Source organism: Citrus sinensis, chromosome 8 (genome assembly GCF_022201045.2).
Source record: "Citrus sinensis cultivar Valencia sweet orange chromosome 8, DVS_A1.0, whole genome shotgun sequence".
Taxonomy (NCBI): domain Eukaryota; kingdom Viridiplantae; phylum Streptophyta; class Magnoliopsida; order Sapindales; family Rutaceae; genus Citrus; species Citrus sinensis.
The window spans coordinates 18358224-18371162 of record NC_068563.1 but is presented as its reverse complement, the minus strand read 5'-3'; the positions used below and the strand labels follow the sequence as shown (position 1 = coordinate 18371162).

The 12939-nt window shown below is 36.5% G+C and overlaps 2 protein-coding genes across 3 annotated transcripts; both read left to right on the top strand.

Moving 5' to 3' along the window:
* The first annotated feature begins 391 nt into the window (after window positions 1-391).
* Window positions 392-6162, top strand: LOC127899180 (uridine 5'-monophosphate synthase). The gene is made up of 6 exons (XM_052432400.1): window positions 392-1269; window positions 2043-2126; window positions 2248-2330; window positions 2418-2505; window positions 2596-2850; window positions 5727-6162. The coding sequence occupies exons 1-6, from the start codon at window positions 475-477 to the stop codon at window positions 5853-5855; spliced, it is 1434 nt and encodes a 477-aa protein (XP_052288360.1). The 5' UTR covers window positions 392-474; the 3' UTR covers window positions 5856-6162.
* A 1983-nt stretch (window positions 6163-8145) lies between these two features.
* Window positions 8146-12421, top strand: LOC102624862 (E3 ubiquitin-protein ligase DIS1-like). 2 transcript variants are annotated; one of them, XM_006494278.4, is made up of 5 exons: window positions 8146-8496; window positions 9137-9212; window positions 9910-10140; window positions 11051-11437; window positions 11840-12421. In XM_006494278.4, the coding sequence occupies exons 3-5, from the start codon at window positions 9925-9927 to the stop codon at window positions 12158-12160; spliced, it is 924 nt and encodes a 307-aa protein (XP_006494341.2). In that variant the 5' UTR covers window positions 8146-8496; window positions 9137-9212; window positions 9910-9924; the 3' UTR covers window positions 12161-12421. The 2 variants fall into 2 exon arrangements, with proteins under 2 accessions (XP_006494341.2, XP_006494340.2); XM_006494277.4 differs by having other exon boundaries at window positions 8147-8496; window positions 9905-10140.
* The last annotated feature ends 518 nt before the right edge of the window (window positions 12422-12939 follow it).

Below are 12939 nucleotides of genomic sequence, written 5' to 3'. Positions count from 1 at the left end.
TGTGTGAGGACCGGTCTAAGCCCGCAGGACCTGAACTAGGCCCAGACAGACTTGGACTGGCCTGAACTTTTTTACCACCCCTATTTACAACGGAATAAATCCACTCATTAAATTAAACTCATATAGAAAGGTTGTAAAAAGATCCCAAACTAATTAAAATTTTTAAAAATTACCCTACATCAAATTATTTTTTTTTGTACCATAAAACAAAACGATAGTCGCAAACTTATTTTGTACTAGGAGTGATGATTATGTACAAAAATGGGCACAGAAAGGTCTTTGGCTCTACAGTCTACTCGGTGATTCGTGAAATGCTTTCAAAGGGGGGCAAAAAGAAAAAAGAAAATAGAATATATTCTAATTTTTTTAATAAAAAAAAAACCCTACTATGTACTTTTATAATAACTCCCTCGAGTGCAATGTCTCAAAGGTTGTCTTCTTCGTCCCGCTGACAACCCAAAAGGCGGAAACGCAATGTCGTCGAATTCGATGGAGTCATTGATCCTCCAACTCCACGAGATCTCGGCGGTTAAATTCGGAAACTTTAAGCTAAAATCCGGCATATCGTCTCCCGTTTACATCGACCTCCGACTTATCGTTTCTTACCCTTCCCTCCTCCGCCAAATATCCAAAACCATCATCTCCTCCCTCCCCTCCACAACCAAATACGACCTCGTGTGCGGCGTTCCGTACACCGCCCTCCCAATCGCCACCTGCGTCTCCGTCTCCAACGACGTCCCCATGCTCATGCGGCGCAAGGAAATCAAAGACTACGGCACCGCCAAGGCCATCGAAGGCAATTTCAAGAAGGACGAAATCTGTCTGATCATCGAAGATTTAGTCACCAGCGGCGCGTCGGTCCTCGAAACGGCGGTGCCATTGAGAGCGGCGGGGCTGGTGGTGACGGACGCCGTCGTATTGATCGACAGAGAGCAGGGAGGGAGGGAGAATCTGAAGGAGAACGGAATTGAGTTGCATGCGATGATAAAGCTGAGCGAAATGGTTAGGGTTTTGAGGGAGAAAGGGAAGCTTGATGAGGAAACGGAGAGAGTGGTGATGAAGTTTTTGGAGGAGAACAAGAAAGTGGCGGCTTCGAATTTAGGTGGGGTTAGGGTTAGGGTTAAGGGTTTGAAGTACGAAGAGAGGGCGAATTTGATGAAGAATGAGACTGGGAGAAAATTGTTTCAAGTGATGGTGAAGAAGGAGAGTAATTTGTGTTTGGCTGCTGATGTTGCCACTGCTGCTGAGTTGCTTCAAATTGCCGAGAAGGTTTCTTGTTTTAAGTTATTCAATTTTCAATTTTTGTGCTTTAAATTGTAGGTACAAATACTTATAGCAGAGTGTACAGCTGCTTCACAGCATAAATTCTGTTGTGAAATTAATTCTTTTTTTTTTAATTTCTGTTTTATAAATTTCTTTTCCCTGAAAATTGAGTTCATTCCTTTCATGCCCATTATTAGAAATTAGAAACATCCTAGGCTAGGTCTTGGACACGTGGCACACATGTGGGTCATGGCCGCCGCTGCTGGGCCTGAAGTTTAGGCCCAATCTATTAATGGTTTTGTTGCCGGCAATGCCATTTGTTCATTTTTTTTTTTTTTGGGTTTGACCTTTGCCACCGAAAAAAAAAAAGGTTGTTGACTATATTAGAGTACTTTACTCTGCCTACTGCCTGTTGCCTGTGGTTTGGTTGTTGATTTTGGGATATTTGGATGTAATAATGTATTAGAATGTCCAATATAATCATTCTGGATTATCTTTTAGAGTGCCATTTGTTCTTTTGTAATAGTTCAATTTTTTCTCACGCAATTTAAGGGAAAAAGAGGAAAAAAAAAAGAGGTATATGCATAGGTGATAATATTACTTAACTAATTTAATATTGTTTTGTTAATCATTAATATTTCCTGAATGATTTACATTCATGTTTTTCACAGGGTTCATGATAGCACTGCACATAATACGATGCTTTATTCATCTGATTTTCATAAGAAAGATAGTTTGTTTGTTTTTTCTTCTCTCTAATTCTCATTTGAGATTTTCAGGTTGGACCAGAGATCTGCTTGTTGAAAACCCATGTCGATATATTGCCTGATTTCACCCCAGATTTTGGTTCCAAACTTCGTGCGGTATAGCTCCTCAACCCATTTTCTAGGGAAATAAACTCAACTATATTCTGATTTTGTGGATTCTTATGAAATGTTAATTAAGCAATACTAGTTATAGCTAAAAAATTTTCAACTCTTGAAGATTGCAGAAAAGCATAACTTCCTAATTTTTGAAGATCGCAAGTTTGCGGACATTGGTAACACTGTGACCATGCAGGCTGAAGGGTAAGACTCTGCGCTTCTATATTTCTTAATTTCTTTGTTCTTTGTGTCCTTGCTTCCTCTTGAGGGTTCCTGTCTCTGTGTCTGCAGTGGTATATTTCGTATATTGGATTGGGCCGATATAATAAATGCTCACATAATCTCTGGACCGGGAATTGTGGATGGTCTGAAATTAAAGGTTAGAATCAACTATTTGGTATAACTTTTGTCTGCCTTGAAGTAATCAACTAATCTGTTTCTAATGTTACGCATACTATTGATTTACCAGGGATTGCCTCGTGGTAGGGGTCTGTTGCTACTGGCTGAGATGAGCTCAGCTGGTAACCTAGCAAAGGGAGACTATACAGCAGCAGCTGTGAAAATTGCCGAGGATCATTCTGATTTTGTCATTGGATTCATCTCAGTTAATCCAGCATCATGGCCAGGGGCACCAGTCAATCCAGCCTTTATTCAAGCAACCCCTGGAGTTCAAATGGTAAAGGGAGGTGATGATCTAGGCCAACAATATAACACTCCATACTCGGTAAGTTCTGTTTGTTCACTAGCTCCCCTCAACATGTTTATTTTTCTAGCAATACTATCCATGAAAACTATTAATACAAACTTATCTATGCAAATGAACATGGGAATACAATTATTAAGGTAAACGTTAAAAGAAAGTTAATTTAATTGCCACATCACCCATTTTCATTTGTGGTTTTTTTTTTTTTTTTTTTTTACTAATCAAATTTCAATGTGCCAGGTTAGTTTATAGAGTTCTGCTATTTGCCCCGGGTCAAATCCCGGGTCAAACCCCGAAAACTAAAGCAAAACGACGCCGTTTTCTTTTCTATTTGAAACGCTACCGTTTCACCCTAGCAAAAGCTCTCCTCTTCGTTTTCCCCTCTTCGTTCTTCGTTTTCGTCTTCTCCTCTTCGTTTTCATCTTCCCCTCTTTGTTTTCTCCTTTTCGTTTCACCAGGGAAATTTGCCATTCGTTTTGTCTTCTTCGTTTTCGTCTTCCCCTCCTCTTCGTTTTCTTCTTCCCCTCTTCGTTTTCTCGTCTTCCTTTTTCCACCCAAATCTGGAAGTTTCTGCCAAATCTGGAACCACCTACAGCTTTAGAAATAATAAAAAATCTTGGGCACAGATTCTTGTTCTTTTATCGGTTTTCGATTTTATATCTGTGCCCAAATCACCGGTTCGTTTCTTCATCAGCGGTAGATTTAAATAAGTCAACATAATCTCTTATCGTCACCGGATTCTTAGTTCCTTTTTTATATCGTGAGTTTAACTATTGTTCTTTTTCTAGAAAACTCTGAGACGTATCACCCTCATCTCTTGAACTGGGAAAATAATTGGATTCAGGAACTTCATCCCATGAAGTTAATTGATAATTATCGTCCTCACTCCCTTCCTCCGCAAATCTCCACATATCTGCGTCTCTGTTTTTACTCTGTCTATCCAGCCCCACAGGTTCACAATAGTTTGCTCCTTTTTTGGCCATAAGCTTCAATCTACTGTGATTAAAATTGCCTCTATGTCTCTGTTCTGGCTGAGCAGATGTGTAAGAAGGGCTCAATGCCTTTGGTCGTTTATGATTACATTTCAAACATACCATGTTTCTTCTGAAATTGATGAAGTTGCACCTATAAAAAATAATAAACTTTTCATTGTAACACATTTTTGACTGAGAAACTCTCTACATATTGATTTTTAGAAAGTTATAAACATTAGACGTGAAAAAATACTCACGATTTACATTCCCATTCCCCCGGATTGAGTTGTCGCTTTGGTGGGTTCTCTTTGCATTGCCGACATCTTGTATTCTTTGCAAAATTCAAGAACTTGCATCTGCAAGAAGTTAAAATGAGAAAAACCGCAACAATGAGAAAAGGAAGAGGAAGAGCTTCAACACTGGTGACTGAAAAATCGAAGAGGAAGAGTTGTTTCTCTGCACAGCGTCTTCGTAGTTGTTTCTCTGCATAGTGTCTTCGTTTCTCTGCCTTAGGAAAATGCTTTAGTTTGTTTTCTCTTTACTAGATGAAACGACCACGTTTCATGCAACCAAAAGGGCAAAAAAAAAGAAGCCAAAACGATGCCGTTTTGAAATAATTCGGGGTTTGACCCGGGGAAAATAGCATTTTCCTAGTTTATATTGGTTGAGTGTGTATGTCTAGTATTTTGATAAATTTGTCACAAGTTGTAAAATAGATGTAAACTTGAGTGAAGAATTAGCAATTGAACAACCAGCTCCAATCGAATTAGCATTTTTGCCTTATGTTCAAATTTGAGAAGGCCTAACTGAAACATTTTTTCTTAGGGTCCCAGGTGCATTGAGCCAGCCGAAGGGCTAATGGGTGCTAGTTACTTAATATAATCTAAGAAATAAAATCAGCATTTTACATGTAATGGAATTTTAGGCATGTCAATGAGGCATAAGGGGAAGAAGTTTTGATTGCAAATTTGGGAGGCCATCAAAATGATTTGTTTTGGTGTGATAACGAAAAATTCTAATGAATAAACCCAAACCCTGGAATGTTTTGCCATATATCACTAGATCCTCAAAAGGTTACGAAAATGAGGTAAAGAAGATCCATTTTCCGCCTGTTTTATATATGTAGGAACTTTATCTTTTCATGGGTACATCATTGCTATCACTAGATCCCCAAGAGATTAGGAAAATAAGATAGAAAAGATCCATTTCGTCCTTTTTTTTTCACATATAGGAATTTCATCTTTTCATGGGTACTTCATTTCTATGGAGCCAAAGATATCATTTGCTCTAGTTTCTGAAATTGAGCTTCGTGTACCATGCTTTGAAATTGACCCTCGACTAGAGAGAAAAAATTTTCGTTTATGACCAGAAATTTTCTGTAAATTGAAATGAGAAAAAGTTGGAGAGGAAAAGCTTGGGATTTATAATTTGGTAACATGGTTTATCTTTTCTTCAGGCAGTAAGCTTTGCTTAGCTGTGTCTAGATATCTTTTTGTCCTTGATTGGCTGAATTCCTAGATATTTCATCCTAAAGACTTATTCGTATCCATCTTTTCCCTCCATACATTGAACCAATGTTGTATCTTGTTTCAAAACAGGTAATTTCTCCGACTTCAAATTTAGCCTAGCCAACTATAATTTAACCAGGGAACAAGCTAGAAGGGGCAGAGTTAATGAACTAAGGTTAACTGGTGTTTAAAATAGTTGTAACTTGTACCTCAGTGATTTTATTCAAGAGCCTCACAGCCATGTGATATTCCCCTTGTCACTCATAGTATGACTATTAAGATGATTCTTGCAGGCTAACTAATCAAACTTGTTACACCAACAAAACAATAGCTGAGTGCTTGACTGCTCTTAACCTGTTCTATTTGGTTGACACTGTTGCAGCTTTAATAACTTTAACGTAAAATTGTTCTCCAGGTCATCTACGATAGGGGTAGTGACATAATTATTGTGGGTCGTGGAATTATAAAGGCAGCAGACCCTGCATTGGCAGCCCGTGAGTACCGGCTTCAAGGATGGGAGGCCTACTTGGCTAAGTGCAGCTGATCCTCCATTTAGGTCTGGACTTCTGTTCGCTTCAACGGTTGCGATAATGAACAGATCAGTCAAGTTCTGTTTAATATACCATGCATTGGTATGTCTTATGAAACCGAGAGAGTTTGAAGCTTTTGGCTGCATTGTACTTATAGTAACTTCTCAAGTCTGGTAATGCTGCTTGTCTGGTTTTCCCAATGAAACATGGTTGCAAGATTTCTGAGTTTTGTGTTATCAACAATATATGAAATTTATGAACATGGTGTTTGGAGTTGCCAACCATCTCATTCAAAATTATCATATTGAATGATTCGGATGATTCCTCTTTTGTGGTTTGGATGGACACGTGGCAAGGCGCAGTAGATGCCTTTGAAATTGGTATTGTGCAATTATCTTTAAATGTTGATATGGTAAAATGACCAGGATTACTTTATGTTTAGCAAAACGAATCATTTTCTCTCTAATATTTTATAACCTACAAATAATAATGTTAAAATTAGATTTGGCAATTTAGCCCGACTCTATTTTTAGTCCGATTGACCCGACTCTAATTGTTAGGGCTTTGGCCTGAATTTTTTAGTTTCGGGTCGGGTTCGGGCCACAATTTTAAGGCCCGAACAAATTTAAGGTCAGGGTCGGGCTTAAAGCCAATCCGACCCGACCCTATTTGTAAAAAAAAAAAAACATCACACATGCACACATCACAGACAGCCACAGCATCACACAACACACGCACACAAATTCTCAAAAACCCTAAGCCATTAAGCCAGCCACCCAGCCCGTCGCCGAATCAACCAGCATCGCGACTCTCGCCGCACGCCAACCAACCAGCTGTGTCTCGTTGTCGCGTGTCTCACTGTCGCGTGTCTCGCCGCCAATCCGCCATCATGACCATCCACGACGCCGCGACGTGAGTGAACCAACCAGCAGCCCGTCGCCGCACTGCATACAATTTTTGATTTACCCATAAAATCAGCAGCACTCGATCGGTTCTGTAATTATTTCCGACCAAAATTGTAAGTTCAATTTTTGACTTCTTTATGTCCTCTGTTCCAGCAGCCAATTTGTTTCTTATAATTAAGTTTAGGTAATGAAATTAGATGGCAATGCAATTGCCAATTGTTATTGTATCTTATAATCCACTTAGATGGCAATGAATTTTTATTTTATTTTTGTGGTGATGGAAAGAATTTGTTATAGTTCAGTAACTATATATTAATTAACGATTAAAAAGAGTAGTCCAGTGGATGCTATACCAGCTTAGGGACTGATTTCTTTGTACTCACGAATTTAATAATTTGTTTAATTAATTATTTTATTGTGCGACACTGATATGAAATAGCAAACTTCTTGTTTGCTGTTCGTAGACAAGTAAATAGAGCAACATATGAGGACTCGAGGAAAATCTTCAGCAAGTGGAAGTATTATTTTCTGTTTAGCTTTAATTAAGCAATGAGTTTGGCTTTATAAGCCAAAGTTGTGTATTTTTATTTATATAAAAATTAATTTTTTTTTAATGTTGGGTTATGGAACTAAATTGTGTATTTTTATTTATATAAGACATGAGTTTTTTTTTTTATGTTGGGCTGTTGAATTGAATTGTGTATGGTTAGAATTGTTGAAAAATTATATTGTGTGTTTTTAATTTAATTGTATTATGTATTTTTCATGTTAGATTTTGGAATTGATTTATGTGTGAAATGGTTTTGGAAATGATTGAAATGATTGTGGAATTGGTTATGGAATTGATTGAAATGATTGTGGAAAGTAGAATTGAATTGTGTTTGAAATGGTTGGGAAATTGTCGAATTAATTGAAATGGTAGTGGGTGAGACATGAGAATTGAATTGTGGGTGAAAAATAGTTTCGGTAGGATCGGGCGTAGCCCGACCCGATGTTGGCCCAATTCGGGTCGGGCCCAATCCGACCCTAACTATAAATAGGTAGGGTTCTTTTAGGATTGGACTTTAATTCTTTGTTGATCAGGTCGGGTCGAGTTTGGCCAAGCCCGAGCCTGACCCGATATTTTGCCATCCTTAGTTAAAATGTTAGTTTTTCCAACCGAAACAACTTATAATTTAAAAAAAAAAATTGATAGCAGAATATTAAATAAAGGGATTTTTTTTTTAGAAAAGGAAAATAGTTAATTTAGCCAAATAGAAAGAAGATACTCATTTTCCCAATGGTTTTTTTTAAACTCTCATTTTCTTAATATATAACTAATAATTTAACAAAGTGTTATTAATATTTTAAAATATTTCTTAGGATGAATTGATTTTTAAACGCGAGCGAGAAGAAATTGATAAGATTTAATTAGTAACATTAAGATCGGTAAATGATATAATATAAAACAAAACTAGTAAAGAACAAAAAGGGCCAACATGAAGAAAACCCAAAATTGAAACCTGTCCTTTTTGTATTTTCTCGAGAAATTTCTCTCTCCGACTTACAGCTCAACGGCTTTAATTTGAAATTCTTCACACACATTCAATTGTCTTTCAACGCGCACACTTCGTATCCTTCGTTATTAATTGTTCACACACGCTCCCCCAACACCGAGCAGATTCTCTCTCTCTCTCTCTTCTGTCCGAATTAGGGTTCTGTTGGGCTGTGAAACGTTATAATGCGCTTCTGATTTCAAATACTTTTCCAGGTAATTTAATCTTTTTTTCCTTTCTTGCTTTCTGGAATATTCTAAGATCTTAATCTAGATTTGTTTCCTCATTTCGGCATTTTAAAAAATTTGCTTTTTTTTTTCTCTTACGGTTTAGGGTTCTCAAAATCATATACGATGCTGTTTTACTGCCACATTTGTAATTCGGCCATTTTTCCTTTTCTTTTTTTTTTTTTGTGAGTGTTGAAAAGGAAAAAAAAGTGATATTTTCCTTTCTGGGTATTGCTGGATTTTGGCCCCAGAAAAAAAACTGTAATTTCGTCTCTTTGCGTGTATATATGTATAGGTATCTTCTACATTACTATCTTATTGGCTTTCCGGGTGACGAAAATGGGTAGCTTAACTTTCTTATAATTGAGTTATGCTATGTGGGTTTGTTGTGGTGATTAAATACTGATGGCAGTGTCTAATGAGATGATGAGGGAACTCTATCTATGCGAAAATGCATGGTGTATTTCGTGTTTAAAGATTTTTATGCAAGTTTTATTGTATTACGTTGTTTTATTAATATTACTGTCTCCCAATATTTCAGTTCTTGTGTTTATCGAATGATAGAAAAGAGTTTACCCTGATTTATGGTTTTGATTGAGATGTAATGGATATTTTTATTTGATTATAGGTTGGGAAGTCAAAACTTGACCTTGGTGCCTGCAAGGAAGAAGTCAAGAAGATTGACTAGGAAACAAGATCTGTTGGTAAGAATTCCTTCCCAACGAAAACTTTAATACTGATTAATGTCATAAACTTGTTGGTTCATTTTTTTTTTATTTAAATTTTCATTTGCCTGGGCATGTTTGCTGTACTATTATTCATGCATTGGGAATTGATCTTTGAATGAGTATTGGAATCAAATAATGACGAAAGTATATAATGAACAGTTGAATGTTCTTTGGTCAAAATAAATTCACTTTGGCATGACTTAAGGCTGAAAGAAAAGATTATGTAATGAAAAGAAGACAATTTTTATGATGATTATGTATACATGTCAAACAATGTCGTAAAAAGGAAATATGTCATAGAATGCAGAAAATACAAATTTTAATATAGATAAGTTTATTAATAAGTCTTGAGTGATGCTGCAGAAAAGAAAAATGAAAATTCAAATAAGTTTGTTTTGAAAATTTAAGTGACAATGCTGGTTAAAGTATTGCTGGGTCAGTAGCTTTTAAGGACCATTTTCAGTTCACTATGTTGGCAATTTGCCTTCATTTATTGATTTGGTTGATATAACGTAAGAATTTTATTATGAAGAATTCCCCTCTCTCTCCGTTTTCTGTTGCTTATTGTTGAAACACCATGGTTTGGTTACCATCCCTATTCAACAAATATGTTAATATTATGTGAATCAAGCCCTTACAAATTATATATGGATTGTGCTGCAAAACAGCACAGGCTAGTTGTTCCACCATGGCATCGGGGAATCCATTTTATGATGATCTGCGGAACAAACCTGAGGTTATTGATCCTCCTGAAAGTGAGGACTTGGTGGAGATCGTTAGTGAATCCTCTGTGAATGATCCTGCCCAAATTGCTCTAAAACCTAACTTGACTGTCTCTAGCAGTGTTCGTGAACTCTTGGAATGTCCTGTGTGCTTAAATGCCATGTACCCTCCCATTCATCAGGTTTGTTTATGTCATATATCCCAGCTAAATATTTTGGTATGCTCATGAATCTATGTAAATTAATTTTTGAAAAAGCTCTTAGATAACAAGGTTGAATGTGTTTTATCTTCATGAAGTCTGCTTCTAAAATACCTTATCCCTTGCCATACTATGTGCTGCAGTTGTCACAGTGTTATGTTTATTTATCCTATAAAATCATCTTTTGACATTTTGTTGATTCATCCTCTTAATTTTTCCAATTGTTGCATCACACAAGTCAAGGCCAGTATCACCCATAATCTAGCCGTCTAACCATGCCTATCTTTTCCCTTTGTTGCTATCAGTAGCAACGATCGAGATATATATGTATGGATGGATGGATGGATGTATATTAGAAGTTTAGGAAGATAGAAAGAGGTTAATGAAGATGTGAATTGATGTAAAGGTTTTTATTTGTTTGTTGCCGTCAGGAGACATGGATGTTCATTTTTCTAAATGTAAAGGCTACGGAATCACTGGAATCAAACTGTAATTTAGGCATTGTTCATGATACTAAGTTCATGATTACAACTTATCAATTTCTTATTAGTTTCATCTTGCAATTGCTGGCTACATTTGCTAACAGTGGCTGACACCCATACAGAAAAAAGTGTGTATTTATCAACTTAGTGGAAATTTGACTTGCCAAGTGCACTGCATCAACAGGAACATGAAGTTGCTGTTTTTGTTGTGTCAAACATCTGCTTGTTCTTTAGAAGACTTTTTAGTTAACAGATGAGCTTCTAGAGGTGCTTCCACATGCAAACACATGTCAAAGCAAAGTTCTTCTATACTGTATCTTGAATGGGTTTTGAATTTAATTTATTGCAGTTCTGGTCTTTGTTCTTTCTTAATGCTTGCTTTCTCTCCATTTTCATTATTCTCATTGCAGTGTTCAAATGGGCACACATTGTGTTCTGGTTGCAAGCCTCGGGTGCACAATCGGTGTCCCACTTGCAGGCATGAACTTGGTAACATCAGATGTCTTGCTCTGGAGAAGGTGGCTGCATCTCTTGAGCTTCCCTGTAAATATCAGAGTTATGGCTGCATGGGCATATATCCATATTACAGCAAGCTAAAACACGAATCCCAGTGCATTTTTAGGCCCTATAACTGCCCTTACGCTGGATCAGAATGTACAGTAATGGGTGATATTCCTTATCTGGTGGCCCATTTGAAAGATGATCATAAAGTTGACATGCACAATGGCAGTACTTTCAACCATCGTTACGTCAAACAAAATCCACATGAGGTTGAGAATGCCACATGGATGTTAACGGTATTGTTGCGCTTTCTTTGTCTCAACTTTTTGCTCTTCTACAGCAGAGAAGAGTTAACCTTTACATGTTTAGTGACATATAGGTGGTTTTTTGCAAATCTTGTAACCAGTTTACAAGATTATAGCATCCTAGTAGAATCAGAGCTCTTTTGTATATTGAAAAAATATAACCTGTTTGTTGTAGACTTTTTTGCGTGCTGAAACTACTGTCCACTATGGATTACCTTCATGAATAAAAAATGCCCATACTACTAACGGAAGGACTGAAGAGGGGCAATGTAGTTTCCTTATATATATATACACATACATACATATATTTAAGTTATTTGTTTTAAAAAAAAAGATTTACGAAGTTTTAAGAAAATGTAATTGATTGTTCCAATACCTTTTTTTATCTTTTAGGTTTTCAGCTGCTTTGGTCAGTACTTCTGCCTCCATTTTGAAGCCTTCCAGCTTGGTATGGCTCCTGTCTACATGGCATTCTTGCGCTTTATGGGTGATGATAATGAATCGAAAAACTACAGCTACAGTCTTGAAGTGGGTGGTAATGGAAGGAAGATGTCATGGCAAGGTGTGCCTAGAAGCATACGGGACAGCCACAAAAAGGTCCGTGACAGTTTTGATGGACTTATTATCCAACGCAACATGGCTCTATTCTTCTCTGGGGGTGACCGGAAAGAGTTAAAGCTTAGGGTGACTGGTAGAATTTGGAAAGAACAGTGATGGATGGAAGTGCTTTTTGTCTTGCAGCTTCGTGCAATCATGTTTTGCCGTCATAGCTGGTAGTTGAGTTTTATCTTGTTGGTGGGTAGTCCAGTGAGTCCTCTGGTTCATGTATTTTTTTGTTATGTAGAAAGCAAATTCTCTTTGCATGTCCTTGCACTGAATGCATGAGTGGGGAAGACGTGTCGTGACTCTTTATGCCTACAATTGTAATATCTATCTAAATATATTTCAATGTATTGCATTGCTGCAGTGCCATTAGTTTTCTCTTTGCCTATGATGCATATGAACGAAGTCAACAGGAATTAAAGCTGTGTCATTAGTTTAACCATGAAGCACTTGAAAGAGTTTTGCGGAAAGTTTTTCAAAGAAACAAATTTTCTTATTACCAATTTGCAATTGAATAAAAAAATGACACATTAAATTCTCTCTTTTTAATTAAAAATTTTATTATCTAAATAATTTTTAAAAATTACTTAATTAATTCTTTCTTTTTTTTTCTTCTCAATTTCATAAATTCTCATAAATTCATTCAGGTATCCTTTTTTAACTACAAATAATCGATATCACTAAGGTGGTGTTTATTTTTTAACTTAATGACTTAAAGTGAGTTAACTTAATTAATTAAGTTAATTAGAGGTGTTTGTTTTTATAACTTAATGAGACTTTTTAGATAATTTTGACTTAATAAAATAAGCTAATTTTTGGCTTTTTACTTAATGAAGAAATTTGAATTAAGTCAATTGCTTACTAATGTCAAAAATATCCCTGTTTTATAA

Bases quoted from the DNA above. Each gene is read 5' to 3' on its own strand.
- LOC102624862 (XM_006494278.4), top strand. From the start codon at position 9,925: ATGGCATCGGGGAATCCATTTTATGATGATCTGCGGAACAAACCTGAG. The intron at 10,141-11,050 runs GTTTGTTTATGT...TTCTCATTGCAG, and splicing joins TGTACCCTCCCATTCATCAG to TGTTCAAATGGGCACACATT. The intron at 11,438-11,839 runs GTATTGTTGCGC...TTTATCTTTTAG, and splicing joins ATGCCACATGGATGTTAACG to GTTTTCAGCTGCTTTGGTCA.
- LOC127899180 (XM_052432400.1), top strand. From the start codon at position 475: ATGTCGTCGAATTCGATGGAGTCATTGATCCTCCAACTCCACGAGATC. The intron at 2,506-2,595 runs GTTAGAATCAAC...TTGATTTACCAG, and splicing joins TGGATGGTCTGAAATTAAAG to GGATTGCCTCGTGGTAGGGG. The intron at 2,851-5,726 runs GTAAGTTCTGTT...ATTGTTCTCCAG, and splicing joins AATATAACACTCCATACTCG to GTCATCTACGATAGGGGTAG.